At 40.1% G+C, this 18,053-nt stretch overlaps 1 protein-coding gene across 1 annotated transcript; it reads right to left on the bottom strand.

The window, feature by feature from the left end:
- Window positions 1-1,310: 1,310 nt before the first annotated feature.
- On the bottom strand, window positions 1,311-16,550 carry si:dkey-202l22.3 (7 transmembrane receptor domain-containing protein). The gene is made up of 4 exons (XM_054794994.1): window positions 16,411-16,550; window positions 8,007-8,475; window positions 5,811-6,208; window positions 1,311-4,334 (listed from the first exon to the last, which is right to left on the bottom strand). Exons 2-4 carry the CDS (start codon window positions 8,467-8,469, stop codon window positions 4,113-4,115), a joined length of 1,083 nt encoding a protein of 360 aa, XP_054650969.1. The 5' UTR covers window positions 8,470-8,475; window positions 16,411-16,550; the 3' UTR covers window positions 1,311-4,112.
- Between the last annotated feature and the right edge of the window lie 1,503 nt (window positions 16,551-18,053).

The following is an 18,053-nucleotide window of genomic DNA, read 5'->3' as shown; positions in this document are numbered from 1 at the left end:
AATAGTATTTGTCACTCTTGTAAATGTGATATTTTGATGAGACAACAAATCATAGCATGGGATTAACAGTGGGGGAGTTGCTAAATTACACCCACACTTTACGTTCTCCGAATTGAAATATCAGGGGTTTTTCCATGTTAAGATGTCAGCCAAGACTCTGTCACACACAAATAAGACAAATGTATGAAATACAGTTTGTCCACAAAACGCACGTCTTCCTCTTGTTGAAAGACAGATTTGGCAGAAGAGCAGCTGCATCCTGCCTCAAATAGCGAGAGATAAGATTTAGATACACGTGCAGATGCTACATATCCTGTAAGTACGCTTAACATGGAAAGTCAACGTATGGCAAAAAACCCATCATGAAATTCAGCATGTGGAACACGATACAAATACAACACAGTAATCAAATTTTGCTGCGATGTCATTTTTGCTAAAAACCAACTGAATGAACCAGACTACAAATATTCAGAAACACATTCAAAGACATCTACGCTTTTCTTGCAGGTTCAGGGTTTCCCCTAGGATTTTTTGAAGCAGTGGTGGTGGGCTGCTTGGGAACGGACAACATTGCAAAACTATTCATTTAATGGCAACGTTAAAGTGAGAGTCTGAAAGGTGGAGCCTCCTTTTGTTACCTGACCTTATTTAGTCCAATAGTACTCTGTGACTAGTACTATTGGACTATGGTGACTAGTACAACATTTGGTACTATTTGACACAATCCTAAATTTAATGTGATGCCTGTTGTAGAGGAATACATGGGAAATGAATTGTTCAATAATATATTTAGTTCAAAATAACACAATTAACAAAATAACTATTTCAATATTATTGTTATAGAAATGCATGTTTTACATAAAGACTATAAATTGAGAGTCCAGGGTTAAGATAGCACAGGTGTATCCAACTTGCAGGACTATTAAAGCTACTTTCACCAAAAGAAAGAGGAGTTGAGCTATTTGTGTTTGATGCATTGGTCACTCTCCTGCCACCTCACAGGCCATCTAGACATTTCAGGTATCAATTTATTGCCGCCCCCATGTGAGTAATGGTCTCACCTTGGCCACCCCAATGAAACATCTCTGGCTCCGCCACTGCTCGCACAGGAAGTGCTGCTCTAACCACTGGTTGTTCATACTAGGGGCCGTCAATAAAGTACTATTGCGCTGAAGAGAGTTTGTAAAACAAAAAAAAAGTCATTTATTCGAAATCACAGCACAAATTGATCTATAACCATGTCAAATGATTAGTCCTACCCTGCACGCCCATTTTTTCAGATTTGATCTTTTATTGGATCTTTTATTGGATTAGGGACCTGACTCACAGAGGTTTATTTCCAAAAGCCAAACAATATTGTTGGTCACGCTGTGGAATAAAAAAGTATATTCAGCAATACTTTGCTTGCATTAATTCAAATGCTTTGAAGAGCTATTTTCATAACCATATTCAATTCCAAAAAATCATGTTTGGAACAAAAGCTTATTATTAAAAATAAATACAAATAAAATAAAAAAAAGGATAGGTACTGGATGGGATCGTCAAGAAACCAGAAATGTGGATCAGACATCCCGAGTAATAAGGTTTCATTCCCATGGAGTCATTTGGCCCCATAACTGTAGCCTAGCTTCTTGCTTTGCAGCTGGTGTGTGTTAGAAGCAAAACAGAAGGCGTTCAAGGCGCTGATGGCGGAGGACAGGAAAGGTACCGATTGTTCCTGGCTTCGTCAATATGATCTGTGTAGCAGACATTGTGTGTATTTTGCAAAGAGAAGCTCAATAATGACTTGTTGAAATCAGAGCCACTCCATAAAACCCTGATATCCATGTCATTTTTGGATGTCCTTTTCCCCTAATATCCACAATTAAATCGATTCAGAAAAAAGCAAACGTTGTCCAAGATTCATTTGATCATCACGATACCTCAATCATGTAACAATGACAACCTTTTCACCTCCCACTAACAATTGGAAAATAGACACAGAATAGAAGACCCTTGCAAAGATCTCTGCAGGTTTGGAGAACATGTAAAGAACCAGTAAGTTCTTTACTGCGCAGCCTCTGGTTGGCACCAAAGCATCTTTTCAAACATTTTTGAGTTGAACTTGGATATAAACCCAAAAAAAAGATACAAAATATGATCTGAAAGGTCAACCATGAATCCAGAACCGGGACAAAAAGAAGACTGCAAATTTAGGATTTCTGAAATTAAGATGAATAACAATCTAATCTATGAGATGAAAAGATGCTTGTTGCAACTGTAACATTGTTAAAAGGAGACAAGCAAAGATCCCAAGTGTTGGTGTTGTAGTTGTGTGACCAAAGGCCCACATGAACAGAATCATTTTCACTCCATATCTTCTGTTAAGGTCAACACAAGCACGGTGTATCATGCCATAAGAGTCCAGAAAGAAAGGTGGTGATGCATAATCTACACTAATCTGCACTAATAGACACTCTTGTGCACGTGACTGTTTTATGTGCACACTGAGCACGTCCGAGTCAGTCAGGCATTTACAAGTTCATCCAACATATTTGGCCAGTGTAGCTGACAGTGATTTCCTGCTGCAGCATCAGCAACAATACAGTGGATCCCTGCATGCTCGCCTTTCAGCAATCACGACCCCGCAATTTTATTTTTTTTCCGCAGAAAACGATCTGTTTTTTTCTTGGCATCCTTCAGTCTGGAGAGACAATGGTAGCGCGCCGGTGGGTCAATAAACTTGTTGAGAGCAGCGTCTGGTGTGGCTCAGCAGTCCGATTCTGGCATGACAGTCGCTGGCACGCAGACAGAGGCCTGGCTCGGCTGTCTCCGTTTTCTTCGCTCTCTCTTCCTCTCCAGCTGAAGGTTTCTCTTCTCCTCAGCTCTCCTGACTCCCTCATGCACAGAGTGGAACCAGCAACTGTCACCAGCTGCCACTACGTCCCAACTGTTTGGGTCAATGGCTGCCAGCTTCACGTCTCTTTTGCAGACATGCTTAAAGTGTAATGCTGGGCGGCTTGAGGCTAGCTCGCCATACAGGATGTCCTTGGGGATGCGTTTGTCTTCCATGCGGTACAGGTGCCCAAGCCGGCGCATTCAGCGCTGGCAAAGCATGAGGTGCATGCTGAGGAGCCCGCTTTCTCGAGCACTGCGGTGTTGGGGGCCTTATCCTGCCATGTGATGCCATGTGATGCCCAGGATGCGTCGCAGGCAGCCGAGGTGGAAGCTTTCCAGCCGGTTCTCCTGTCTGGCACATGTGGTCCAGGATTCACTGCCATATTGCAAAGTGCTAAGAACGCACGTCTGGTACACTTGCAGCTTGCTGCTCACCGTCAGCCAGTTGTTGCCCCAAACTCTCTTGCTCAACTTTGTCACGACGGCGGTGGCTTTAGCGATGCGTTTGGTGATTTCGGCATCGAGTGACAGAATACTGGCAACTGTGGAGCCCAGTTAGGTGAAGTGGTCGGTGACCTCAAGCTCCTCTTTTTCCATGCTGATGCATGGTGGTGCAGGGACGTCCTGGCCCATGACTTTTGTTTTCTTGATGCTGATTGTCAACCCAAACACCTTGCAAACCACATTAGTGCCTTATCTGGTCTCAAAAGAATATTGTTTAGTCTGTTTGTCCAGTCACATGTATTTTTCCGCTGTACTGTACTTTCCTTAACAATAACTTTAAAATCTCGCCTCATCTCGTTCTCACAGACACAATCTCGTGTATGGTCTCGTCTCGTGAACTGTGAGTCTCGTGACACCCATGGTGCCTCTGCATTTTAGTATTTCAAATGCGTTTAACAAGTGTGCGTATTTTTATGCAAATGATCAGAAGTGGAAGGAGAATTCCAATGTCAAGCTAGCAGGAGGATTTGGAGGGGGAGGAGCGAAACATGTGTCAAAAATAGACATTTTTATGGGCGCTCATTGCGGGGATCTACTGTATTTACTCCCTTGCTTTAAAATGCCAGGATCTGCTTCATGTCCAAGCTCCGTGTTGCATCATCTGACTACTACAAGTCCTGTCTTCAGTCCAAAAATCTTCACAAACCATCCTCATGTGGATGATCACCAGACAAATAACACAGGGGGAAAAATGCATGAACATTTCAGGCCTTGCCTCTCCGTAATGGAGATCAGCTGCGGGACAAGGACTTCTGCACCATCCTCTGACTGGGACAAGGACACAGGTAGCCCCTCAGGTGCATGCGTACCTTGCTGTGCAGCGAGGCGTAGATGAAGGGGTTGTAACACGCTGAGCTCATGGCCACCAAGTGACAGCAGACTTGGAGGACGTTTATGTAGCGCTTGCCTATGATGTCACAGTCTGGGTCCAGGTCCAGCAAGAGGTTGAGCACCTTGAAATGACACAAGAATACCAAACATAGGTACGCATACACTGCAATACATTGCACTGACAGGTATTTTGGTTAGCTGCACTGTTGTTTACAATCAACTCATCACCGATGCTAATGCTTAATACCTATTACAACATTGGTTCTGTTGCTGGTGTGTTGTGCAATAAACACTCCTGATCCAAATGTGAAGACCAGTTGAAAAATGTCAAGAATGTACATTTTGCACTGTTAAGGAGGTTCTAAGTAGAGCTTCAAAATGCAAAAAGGAGAAATGGGAGTGAGACAAAAAAGCAATTTATTGCAAAGAAGCATTCAAGTGAAATAGGCTGTTCATCAGATGATCAAAACGTTAAGAACACAGCCTTTAAGATCCAAATTCTTGGCTAAATGTGGATTTAATGTCATTTTCTGTCAGGTGCTCTTGATGGCAAAGCAAAAAAGCTTTCTCTCTTTGAAGGTGGGGGGGTCGTTGAGCTGCATAAGCAAGCCTGAGGTTGGATGCAGTAAAACAGTCAGTCTGTGATTGACTGACTGAAGGCCCTCGTCTGTGTGGTGATGATGGGCTTTTCCAACAGGACAGAGGAAGAAGTTCACTCTTTTGGACCACCCTGCGTGATCTCCTCATCTAAATCCAGTGGAGAACATTTGGGGATGGATTTACAAAAATGGACATGAGTTCCAGACAGTGAAGCCATCTTCAGCACCTGGAGCCACATTCCCACCAGCCTCCTGGGAACACTGGCATCAAGCATGCCCAAAGCCACCCTTCAGCTCATGAACAGGACTGGCACAGCTACTCATTACTCAGTCCTTTTTAGACGTGAGACTTCTATTTTAGGCTTTTTTTTAGCAATGCTCTTAAACTTTTGATGAGCTGATGAACAGCCTGTCTTACTTGAATGCTTGTTTGCAATAAATTGCTTACTCTAAACTTTTGTGTCCCGTTCCCATTTCTTCTTTTTGCATTTGAAGCCCTACTTAGAACCTCCTTAAGGTCCAACAGTGCAAATATGAATTCTTGCAATTTTTCAACTAGTATTAGGATTTTGATCAGGAGTGAACTTGTTGATAAATGACCATGTGGTGAAAAAGATGTAAGTTTTACTTTCTCATGCACTCCAAATCATTCTTCAAATTGAACAAATAAGTTGTTCTGTGAAACTCATGATATTGAAAATGAGTCAGCGCGGTCGCTAGTGTCTAAATGGCTGGTGATTTTGTCCCTGGTGGTGAATTGCCCAAAATTAACCTCCCGCTTTTTTGGCAGCAATCTAGGTGATCTATGCTGCATCATCTCCCTTCCTGCCATGACCATGATGATCCAATATGTTGGGCTTTTGCATGGCTCATTGCAGACATAATGTCCGTGCGGAGGGAATGATGATGAGCCTTTCTGCTTTTAAGGACAATTAATCCTGTCTACGCCTTTATTGTGGAGAGAAAGTTTCCAGAGAGACTTCTTGGACGTGAAGTCACCTGCAAAGGCAGCCAGCAGAGAGCAAAGGCGAGCACCGAGGCCACCAACAGCGAGAAGGTCTTCTTCCTCTTTTGCTTCCAGTGCTGCTTCCCACCACTCCGCTCCCCGGGTACCGAATAGCGTTTGAGGCTGAGGCTGATGGCGCAGTAGGAGATGCTGACGGACAGCAGTGGGATCATGTAAGAGGTGATGAGAATGAAGCAGGAGTAGAGCAGTCGCATATTGTCGCTCTCGGGCCAGAACTCGTCGCACACCACCAAGTCGATGCCGCTGGGTCGCAAGTCGAGGTAGCGCGTATAGAAGGACGCAGGCGCCGCCAAGGCCAGAGACAAAAGCCACACAGCCATGGTCACTGCACCACAACCCCACAAAGAGATCCTCCTTCGCACTGGGTGAGCTGAAACAACAGCATTGACAGCTCAATGAATACGCCGTGTCATACCGACGCAGCCGTCCACCAGTCTGGAAGCCTGTTTGGGAACCTCATAAACGCACCCTGCAGAGGCACTGGGAAATATAAGCAGGTGCCAAACAATCAGGAATAAAATGCATTCAATATAATTAGAGTATATTAAAAGTAGTTATTACTATGAACACATTTGCATAAAGCAATGCCCAATTTATATTACGACACATGATAACAAATCACACATCATTGCTGTACATACAGTAGTTCTGCAGATACTGTAGTTGTATGTACTGCAGGTACGGACGAGTATTGGGGCCACAGTGGAAAAAAAATCGGAGATTTTCAGAATAAACTCGTAAATCTACGACTTAAAAAAAAGTCGTAAATTTACAAGGAAAAACTGGTACCTTTATGTAACAGGCATTGGCTGAGACAGCTATGAAAAAGGGGGACTTAAGTGACCTTTGGCCTTGGGCATGTGGAGGGGGTGAAGTAGGGAAGGCAGAAGTCTTTATTCTCCTAATATTACCTCTTTATCCTCCTAATATTACCTCTTTATCCTCCTAATATTACCTCTTTATTCTCCTAATATTACCTCTTTATTCTCCTAATATTACCTCTTTATTCTCCTAATATTACCTCTTTATTCTCCTAATATTACCTCTTTATTCTCCTAATATTACCTCTTTATTCTCCTAATATTACTTCTTTATTCTCCTAATATTACCTCTTTATTCTCCTAATATTACTTCTTTATTCTCCTAATATTACCTCTTTATTCTCCTAATATTACCTCTTTATTCTCCTAATATTACCTCTTTATTCTCCTAATATTACTTCTTTATTCTCCTAATATTACTTCTTTATCCTCCTAATATTACCTCTTTATTCTCCTAATATTACCTCTTTATTTTCCTAATATTACCTCTTTATTCCACTAATAGTACCTCTTTATCCTCCTAATATTACCTCTTTATTCCACTAATAGTACCTCTTTATTCTCCTAATATTACCTCTTTATCCTCCTAATATTACCTCTTTATCCTCCTAATATTACCTCTTTATTCTCCTAATATTACCTCTTTATCCTCCTAATATTACCTCTTTATTCTCCTAATATTACCTCTTTATTCTCCTAATATTACCTCTTTATTCCACTAATAGTACCTCTTTATTCTCCTAATATTACCTCTTTATCCTCCTAATATTACCTCTTTATTCTCCTAATATGAACTCTTTATTCTCCTAATATTAACTCTTTATTCTCCTAATAGTACCTCTGTTCTTGTGAATTTATATTCTCGTAATGTTAGTTTTTTTTTCTTGTAAATTTACAACCTTTTTCTCGTAAATGTACGACTTTGTTTTTTAATATTAGGCTTTATTTTGGAAGGGTAAGTGTACATTAGTGTATTGGGGTTGGGGTTAGGAACGGCCAAGCGTTTGCTTTCAAATAAATGTTCTTCAAAAGATGTTTGCATTATTCTTTTGTTTTGTGATATTATTCATGACATACAGTCTCTGAATGTTCATGTTTTCTGCATTTTCCCATTTAAGTGCTTGTGTTTTTGAAAAGTGGCCTTGGTGAGCTTTTAGCTGACATTCTTCTGGTTACGTGGCTGTATAGCATGCATTTACTGATATGAGCATTACACAGCAGTTACCATAGTAACACAGACACAACACAGCCGCCAGCACTGGGATCCATAGGATTGAGTCGCCTACAGACTCAGACAATACTTCCTGAAGAGTGGACCAAAGAAGCAGGTTTTCCGAGACGTCTTACCTAAGACGATGTATCGATCCACAGCGATGGCTGTAAGGGAGAGCACAGATACAAAGACAGTAGCACACTGCAGCAAAGGCACCAAGTGGCACAGCGGTCTCCCAAATGCCCATCCGTGGCTGTCGAAGGCATAGGACATGGTCAGCGGCACGCAGCTCAAACACATCAGCAGGTCTCCAGCCGCCAAGTTACCGATGAAAAAGTTGGTGGCGTTGTGGAGTTTCTTATCCACCAGGATGCAAGTCAACAGGGAGGAGTTCCCCACACTGGCTATGACCACCACCAGGCAGTAGAGAGGCATGAAGACAGGTTTGAAACGAAGGAGAAGCTCCATGCCCACGAACATGTCCAGCGGGTCGCTGTGGTTCAGTCCTTGGCTTTTGCTTCCTTCCAGCCTGTCAGCTTCTTCCTGGCGGCTCGCGTTGTCACTCACCGTGAAGTCTGCTTTCATTAGGATGTCCATGCTTGCCTACGGTGGAAGACAACCGGGGAAAGTCATTTACATACAGTAGAACCTTGTTTTCATTTCTTCTAAAAGTCCTGATGAAAACCCAAACGAGCTTTGATTTGGCAACAAAAAGCGGGGTGCATGTAAACAGAGGTTTGACGGTTCCTCATGCTATACCACGCTATACCTGTCCCAGCACTTGATCATACCTTTTTACTAAATCCACCAAGACTTCACCATCCAACGCTTGCATCTGTGCTGCTCTTCCTCGGCAGGAAGCCATGCGCCTTGCTTCCACGACTCAGAGATTGTGTGGCCCATCAGATGTGCACATCGAGGGTGCTCTTATATCGGGGTGGGATGAATGGAATAATGGTCACAGTGACATTTCTATGCCATCAAAAACCTGCATTCCTCCAAAGTAGGTGAAGTGATTATGTTAGCTCCTCCACCTGGCAAAGATTTGATGCGGAGGTGCGTAAATGATTTTCCTGAGTGAGCCCTGAGCGAGGATTGATATTTCATTGCCTGTAATGCCTTCCGAGGCAGCATGCAGGGAACATTATGTACTCTTACTCTAACTGTTCAAGCCCACTCGCTCTGTCACTTCATCAATCAATGCCGCCCCTGGATAAAAGGTGGTGGGGGTCCAGCCAGGAAGTATCACAGTACATTGGCCTCTGCATACGTCACTAGAGACTTCAACGTATCACAATAAACGACCAGCATGTTCCAGCGGATGAACCCAAACTATGGTGACCATATGGTGATCACTGGAAACCAGGACAGTCGGAGAGAGATACTCAAATGATACTGGAAGTTTGACTCAAAGATGCCTTACCAGTTCAATACATTTAAAGCATGGATAGAAAATTGTTTACTGCGGTTAATTGGTTCCTGACCCGACCGCAACAAATGAAGTTCCGCGACATGAGATTCAATGGCAAGTTTTAGGCAAGGCAAGTTTATTTCTAGAGCACCATTCATGCACCAGGTCATTCAAAAGACAAGAGGGGTAAAATCATGCCATAAAAACATCAAATCTTTCTAAAACCAGGACATAAAATCCCCTCAATCATTCCATAAAACATGAAAAGATGAACAATGAAGAGTGGTGATGAAATAGTTTGAGTTGTCATGTGCAGTTGAATAAACGTGTTTTCAGCCTGGATTTGAACGTTGCCAAAGTTGAGGACTGTCGCACATCTTCTGGAAGACTGTTCCAGATTTTGGCAGCATAAAACTGACTCACTGTGTTTAGTCCTGACTCTGGGCACCTGCTGGAGACCCCTCCCTGAAATACGCTTTTTAACAGAATTAGAGCCCTCTAGACATGACATAAGTCACCTCTACACATCCATTATTTATTGTTGACACCACATTGCATCTCTTACAGGCGCCACACACAGGAGGCAACGGGCAGCTGTGACCAGCTACGGCGGTGCGCGATGCGTTCACATCCAGAGCGAATTACCAGTCTCCCACGGTTTAGATTGGCTGTCAGATGTGGAGGGAATTTTGGCGATTCAAAAGAGTTCAGAGGAGGAAAAGCAGCCGGTGTTGATGGAGTACTCTTGCTAGTATTGAAGATAAACGTACTGCATATGTTTACTCTGGCACCAACCAGTTCCCATGCTTTTTTCTTTATATCTCTTTTAGAAAGAATGAAAATTTGAACATTTTTCATCTTTGTGGGATTGCGTCGCAAGCCAGCGTGCGCACAATGACACGCACAAGCACAAAATTTTACACGCATGAGTTGTCGCTTGGCTGGGCGGTGACTCGTGATAATCGCCCTGTTGCGCAGGTTCCATTCAAAATGAACGGGCTAGAGGTGACACCGCCTCGCGTGTGTGGTGCCCATTATGCTAGCAAGCTAACAAGCTAGTGAGCAAAGCAGTTAGCCTTGAATTTATTTCTTCTAAACTTAAGGAGTCAAAAAACTACCACTTCCACACGCAACGGGAGGAGAGCTTTTTTCTCCTTCTACGATGTGGGACATGCCAGGGCTGACTTGATGACTTCATGCAGTGTTAAGGTAATGTCATGTAAGCTAATGTCTCAAAGTTTTGTGTCATTGCTGCCACCGAGTGACCAGAATACTACACATCACTTGTATTTCCATATGTTCTCACTAATAGTAAACCATAGTCTACCCCAAAAACAGCCATCATCTATATATTCATTCATTTCTAAAAAATCGTGGTATTGGGAGGGAGCATGAATCGAACCGGGACGGCTGTAATTGGTTCCAAGCCTGACTGAAGTCAGTTTCTGGGATTTTCTTAGTTAGCACGTAGAAAACCCGTTTGTGACCCTCTAAATACAGTTTTTGACATGATTAAAGTCCTTGAGACATGAAATAACACCCCTATAGTCACTTTTACACTCCTATTACCCAATATAGTCGACATAATAAGAGAAAATAAGATATTTAAAACATACATAAGACTCGTGCACTCGTGTGTTGCTGTAAATGTGTTCCGGTGCTCGGGGACAGGAAGTGATGCCGGCGGTTCAGATTTGAGTTTAGCTCGGCGTGGGTTGCGGCCGCAAGAGTACCCCGTGTTAGGGATTATTGTGCCTGTTGTGAGAGCATTCAAAGCTGCAATAAAAGCCTGTTGCTCCGGCGATCATGTCTGGTGCTTTTGTGTCCCACCCAACATTACAGTAACATTACTGACACCTAGTGACCACAGTGTCTTTACATGCGTCTTCTGAATGCCTTATATTTGTATTGGACTTCATTTGGACATTTTTTTTTGGCTTAATTTAAGCAAAAAATACATCAAATGTACTTAAATATACATATTTTTGACTAATAAAAGGTAGTATTCACCCACTAAATATCATGACTTATTAATTGATATACTTTTCAAAAACTGTGATAGAATGAAGCCACAAAATTCAAAGTGATTTCAAACTAGTTTGTATAACCAAACACACAAATTCTGATGCTTCTCTCAAGTTACGCAACATTTATTATTTATATATATTAATAATAATAATTATATATTATATATGTATATATATATTTATATATATATTATATATATATAATCCTCAACCATATAACATAAAGCGTCTTTTTTTTTCAATCAACTTTATGAATGCCTTACAAATTACACTAACTGTGCACCAAACCATGGGCATTGAAAAATAACAGTTTCCCACCATATTTGGTGGACTTTGAATATTTTGAAGGGCCAAAGGGGTGAGTTTGGGAAAATCTTGGAACGGATTAGGCAATTTACATGTATTTTACGCTTCCTATAACATAAAATCCTTATAACATGAAGGTTCTCGGAACGCATTATTTACGTTGTAGGGGCGTCTACTGAATATACAGTATATATATATATATATATATATATATATATATATATATATACACTTTATACACTTTTTAAAAAAACATTTTCTGACATTTCTCTCTTGTTCAAACCCTCTCAAAGAACTTCAAACCTTCGCTTACAGGGTGGACACAAGAAATGATGAAGTCACTCACGCGTACTTCACCCCGTGACCGTCCTGGCACCCTTCCGCGGTACTGTAGCGTTTTTGTATCCTTATTATATTATTATTTTTATATTATATTATTATATTATTATTATATTATCCTTATTATATCGCTGCAGTCCTTCAAACCGAAGATTTAGTTACAAGCTAGCGAGCAAGCAAGCTAGCAAAGACACAGGAAGGAGATTGATTGACAGTGGTCTACAACCAATCGGGACGAAGAAAACGATAGGCGGTGCAGACAGACGAGAGAGGCAATCGATAGACACTTAACTTCCCATAATGCAATTCTTCTTAAAGGGCCAGGCTCGGCCTGTAACGGTGTTCATATGCTGTAACCCAAAAAAAAAGAAGTAATCCTGCAAAAGGTGAACCACCAGCCAGGTAAAACTGTATGCAGAAAATAATATCTCTTTGATAAGTTCCAAAACCTCTGGAATGAAATAATGACAGAAATAAGAAAGAAAGCAAATCATAGCTCTCGTTTCACGTCTTACTGGACAAATAAATACATGAAATGATATATCACATTAGCAAATCCAGCTTGCAACTGGAAGTTGTATTGCACAAAATTCCAATATTTTCATAGAGAGAAATCAATAAAAGCAACAAAAAGTGGGACATTTTCATCATTTCCTAAAAGGACTGGATGTTTGGTCAGCCTACCTAACCCGCTGTCCAAGCCGCAGCCTTATCTCCAAAGGACAGATGCTCGTTAGATATCGATTGAACTCCCTGCAGCAAGGCGGTGGCAACGTCTGCGTTTCATTGGAGGCTGAAAGTCTATCTTCATTCTTCTCCTCTCTTCTCTAAAGTGGCCTTTGAGCTTCAACCACAAAGTGAAGAGTCTCCAACTTCTATGAATTGTCACATTTCCCTGCTTTGAAATGAAAAGGCACATTCTTAACCCCCAGTATGCACAGACAGCAGGAAGTGTACAGCATGCGGGGAAACCGTTTTAATAAACACGGTGAGCTCCCGACGCTGTTGTTTTTTGGAATGTGTGCCATCTATGAATTTAAAACAGAGTTGTTCACGCCAGAGAGATGACTTTGGATTGTGGCTGTTTCGCCACCAAAAAAGCTTTCAGTGGAAAAGTACGCTGACGGATTCCAAATGCAAAATGTTGTTTGCCACACGATAAAAGACGGGAATCTGAGTACGTTATTGTCAGGAAAACACCATCTTATTTTATGCAAAACATCATGATCACCATCATGATTGGGGTCACCAGCCAATCGCAGGGCACATACTGTATATACATACATTCACAGTCATACCTATGGGCAATTTAGAGTCACCTCACCTGCACGTTTTAGGGAATGTGGGAGGAAGCCGGAGTACCCGGACAAAAACCCACACACATGCAAACTCCACACAGAAATGCTCAGGGGAGAATCAAACCCAGGTCTTCCCATCTCCAGGCTGTTACTGTGTTGGCCAACGTGCTAACCACTAGACCACCGTGCAAGATGATAAATGTAAAGAAAAGAAATCCAATGAATAACAAGAAGCACAAAGCTTCTTATAGTAAAAGGCCTAATTTGAAATAATTACTACTAATTCATTACTAAAAAAGCTAAATATTTTGCAACATCGATTCTTTACTTTTTTATCAGCATTTTACCACATTATTTTCAGTAAAATATTGAAAAATCTCATAAACATATATCATTACTGCATTTGTTTTTGATTGTTTTTGTCCATCCTGAAATCAGACAAGCGTTTTTTTTTAATGAATGAGTGTATTCATTTCTAAATACAGTTTTTCATCCAACCAAGTAAAATAATGAATTGAAAAATGAGCATGAATGATACGTGACTTTAAGTGAAAATGTACTGTGAAGTACAAATCTGTCTTTATAAATGGAATCTTTTGGTAGTTAGAGCAAACCTGTTAACAACCGTCTAAATACGCTTTCTAACACTATTAGAGCCCTCTAAACACTCTTATTTCCATATAATAAATGCATTTTTCATTGAAAAATATTTTATAACAAAGTAAAATAATTGTACAATGAATTGAAAAAAAAGATAAAATAAGCTTTTCATTTATTTTGTATGAAACTGTTTTGTGAGAACAGAATTTTTAACATATATGTTTTTATTATTACATTTGTATTAAGTATGTTTTCATTATTGGATATTTTGACATGGTTGTTTTGGCTGGTCTCCCTTCGGAATACTTTAGCACTTTAGCACTGCTTTAGCATGAAGTGCGTTTATGCTGAAAGTAAGGCACGCGGGCCGCGTACTCACATGGGGCGTGATTGCAGTGCGGGATGGGATGGGATGGGATGGGATGGGATGGGATCTCAATGAAGGTACTGGGCTGGTCATAGTGATAATGGCGGGACTTGATGGTTTAGTATGAAATGAAATTGCTTTGAAGTCGTGTGTCGATGAGTTCGTTGGCAATTAGTGGAGCCGTGTTGTTAATTAGAGCGACATTTGTTCCTCTCCCTTCAACGTTTAAGCGTAAAAATGCTCTCTCGAGGCAAATCAGCCCTGCCTAGTAACACGGTTGCCATGGTCTTTGTGGAAGCCATCCAGACTGTGCAGCTAATTTGGAAAGCGTGAGAAGAATGGAGAAGGCTCAAATGTCAACCAAGAACTCCAGGTGACTTTCTTGTTTACTTTGGCCCCCCCGCTGGTCCTCAACTAATTAGACTGGTCTCTTCTTGAGACATTTCATCCAAGTTCCACTGTTCCACAATTAGGGCAAGGCTGATTATGCACGATGGTTGAATTTTGATGAGGAGTAATGACGTCTCTTCTATTCATCCACTTAGATGAGAATCTGTGTGTGTCATCTGCGGTCACAATACATTGACGATGTCAGTGTCACATGCTCACACGCTATAAGCGATGCATATTACACTCACACGCCATCATGATGTGCTCATCATTGCACAAGGATTTCACCAGACGATAACAATGTGGATGTATTCATTTTCCTTGGTGTGAACGATATGATATGATATGATATATGATATGATATGATATGATATGATATATGATATGATATATGATATGATATGATATCATATCATATGATATATGATATGATATATGATATGATATGATATGATATATGATATGATATATGATATGATGTGATATGATATGATATGATATATGATATGATATGATATATGATATGATATGATATCATATCATATGATATATGATATGATATATGATATGATATGATATGATATGATATATGATATGATATATGATATGATATCATATGATATCATATGATATATGATATGATATATGATATGATATATGATATGATATGATATGATATGATATGATATGATATGATATGATATGATATGATGTGATATGATATGATATGATATATGATATGATATGATATGATATGATATGATATGATATGATATGATATGATATGATATGATATGGTACGGTACGGTACGGTACGGTATTGTATTGTATTGTATTGTCTTATACTCTATTATATTATATGATGATACCAACTTCCTAATGACACATTTGTTTCTACAGTACCTATAAAATAATAATACAGAAAACACTGTAAAATAATGGACAGCAATTAGTTTTGTGTATAATTTTTTAATTGTGTGTATCTTAAAATAATTGCCATTATATATAATATTTTAAATTACAAATAGTCTATCTTATAATATAATAGCAGATATACCTATTATTATACTTATTTGAGAGATATCGAGGATATAAATTTGGGGTAAAAATAATAAATGAATGAAATAATAAAAAGCCTAATAATAATAATAATAATGAAAAGAAAGAATCTTTCCAAATAATGGAATATAAAGAATATATACAGTGTACATATATATATATATATACAGTATATATATATATGCAGTGCTGATGATCATAATCTATAGAGTGCGTATGATCATCACAAATGCACGTAAATGCATTTAAAATGCGTGTTACGCATTTGAAACATCTGGGTGAAAAATGCATCAATTTTCAATCTATTTTCAATGTTCTCTCAGAAATACAGAATTTAAAAATGTTATTATTTTTTGCAGGACAACATCTAACATTAATATCTGCTTTCCAAATTGTAGCTGATTTTTAAAAAAGATGGCATTATCAACCCACAAAAACCCCATAAACCATAAAAAACAGCATAAAAGATCTATAAAATATATATCATGTATAATACTGTAGACGTATGGACTTGCAGATTAGACACATGGGACATCAGCTATTGATTTCCCAGTATTAGTGGCTGCATTAAAAAATAAAATGCAAAATCTGCATGACATTTGAAGTCTATTTTTAGATGTCATCTGTTCCACCAAAATACATGAATTGAACAAAAAGAAGGAATAATGATGTTTGTTATTGAATGACCGCAATAACAGCGTAGAGGTTTCAATATAAAACTTACAAATAAGAAACACTTACCTGAGCTGCTGGTAGAAATGAAGCATATGGAGAAAATCCTCGTCTGACTGCTTGGGTTATGCAAAAATATCTTGCTTTTGTTTTCTGCTTGTTTTGTGGCTGCAGCTATGAACACGCTTCCTGCAGCCCACAGTGAGGAGGACTCACTGAGCGAGAGAGACCAAGGAAAGATAGGTAGGTAGGCAGGTGGGGAGGGAGGGAGGGAGGGAGGGAAAGAGTGCTGAGAAGGACCCACGTAACCTCCATCCCCCAACTCCTCATAAGGGAACAGGTGAGGTCTGCTCACATGATCAATTCATTTGAGGAACCTCTGCAACCGCTAAACGCTTCTGTGGAAGAGCAACCTGATCCGTCCTGATTTTGCGTGGGTTCTCTCCCACGTGAAGAGCAACGGCAGACAATTTGAAGCTGTGAGCTGAGGAAAAATAAAGACAACTTTTTGGAGATGAAGGCGACAGAACAGAAAATAGAACTAACAAGAAACAATGAAAATCCAAACTGTTGATCCTAACAGCTTGCGCTGTGTCACGATTGATGTTAGCATGCATGCGTGCAAAACAGCTAAGAAAACTTCCAAAGTTGATCGCAATAGGTTCCCAAAGCTGGCTGACTCCCAGTTTGCTCCAATGTCATGTTTTCCCTCAATTAAGTTGAAATAAAACCTTTTTCTTTAAATTACACAGGTATTTGAAGGTCATATTTTCTTTTTTGTAATGTTATACAAGCATAAAGCAAAATAAAACCAAAATAAAATAAAATGCAGGTGAAAACAATCACCGCCACTGGAGTGAAGGCAAAAAGACGGGAACAAAATGAGAGTGTGCAAAACAAAGTAACTAAGGCACAGTGAGGAAAACAACTGCAGTAGACGCCCCTACAACGTAAATAATCCGTTCCAAAAACCTTTATGTTATAGGGTTTTTATGTTATACGAAGCGTAAAATACATGAAAATAGCCTAATCCGTTCCAAGATCTTCCCAAACTCACCCCTTTGGCCCTTCAAAATATTCAACGTCCACCAAATATGGTGGGAAACTATAAGAAAACATTAGCATAAACATAGTAGAGTAACATTCCAATATAAAATAAGGTAATAAATAAGATTACTGTAAATGAATAAAACTGAAAAACAAAAACAATCCTACCGTTCACGAGATGTCTTGATCAGGAGCGCAAGTGGAGCCAGAAGAAGGAGGAGGAGGACTCAAAGAGTCTAAGAGTCAGCTGGTCTCACAGACAAACGCACACGACTACACGATAATGCTGTGTGCACAATTTTAATTTGTAACTTAATTGTTTAAGTTAGTTTAAGGGCGACTACGAAGAGGACGGAGGTTGAAGGGAGAAGCCTGTCTCTCACACAAACTCACGTACGCGCTGTATAACTCAGCCAATGAGATGAGAGTGTAGGCGGTGCCCCGATAATCAGCCAATGAGATGAGAGAGTAGGCGGTGCCCCAAAAATCAGCCAATGAGAGCGTGAAGCGTCAGAAGGCGTCACCAAGTGTTAGTCTGAACTTGCACCGACTTGAGGCTTTAATAAAGTTGATTGAAAAAAAACAAAAAACAAACTTGCACCGACTTGACGCTTTACGTTCTATGGAATTTCTTCTGTAATACGATGCAAAACCTTTACAGAAAT

This window comes from Dunckerocampus dactyliophorus, chromosome 12, assembly GCF_027744805.1.
Source record: "Dunckerocampus dactyliophorus isolate RoL2022-P2 chromosome 12, RoL_Ddac_1.1, whole genome shotgun sequence".
In the NCBI taxonomy this organism is placed as follows: Eukaryota; Metazoa; Chordata; class Actinopteri; order Syngnathiformes; family Syngnathidae; genus Dunckerocampus; species Dunckerocampus dactyliophorus.
Note: the sequence above shows the minus strand (reverse complement) of the source record. Positions and strands in the feature narration are given on the sequence as shown.

Excerpts from the sequence above, each read along its gene's own strand:
- si:dkey-202l22.3 (XM_054794994.1), bottom strand. The coding sequence starts at position 8,469 with ATGGACATCCTAATGAAAGCAGACTTCACGGTGAGTGACAACGCGAGC. Across the intron at positions 6,209-8,006 it reads GGATCGATACATCGTCTTAG|CTCACCCAGTGCGAAGGAGG; the intron begins GTAAGACGTCTC and ends CTGTTGTTTCAG. Across the intron at positions 4,335-5,810 it reads TCTGCTGGCTGCCTTTGCAG|GTGCTCAACCTCTTGCTGGA; the intron begins GTGACTTCACGT and ends TGTCATTTCAAG.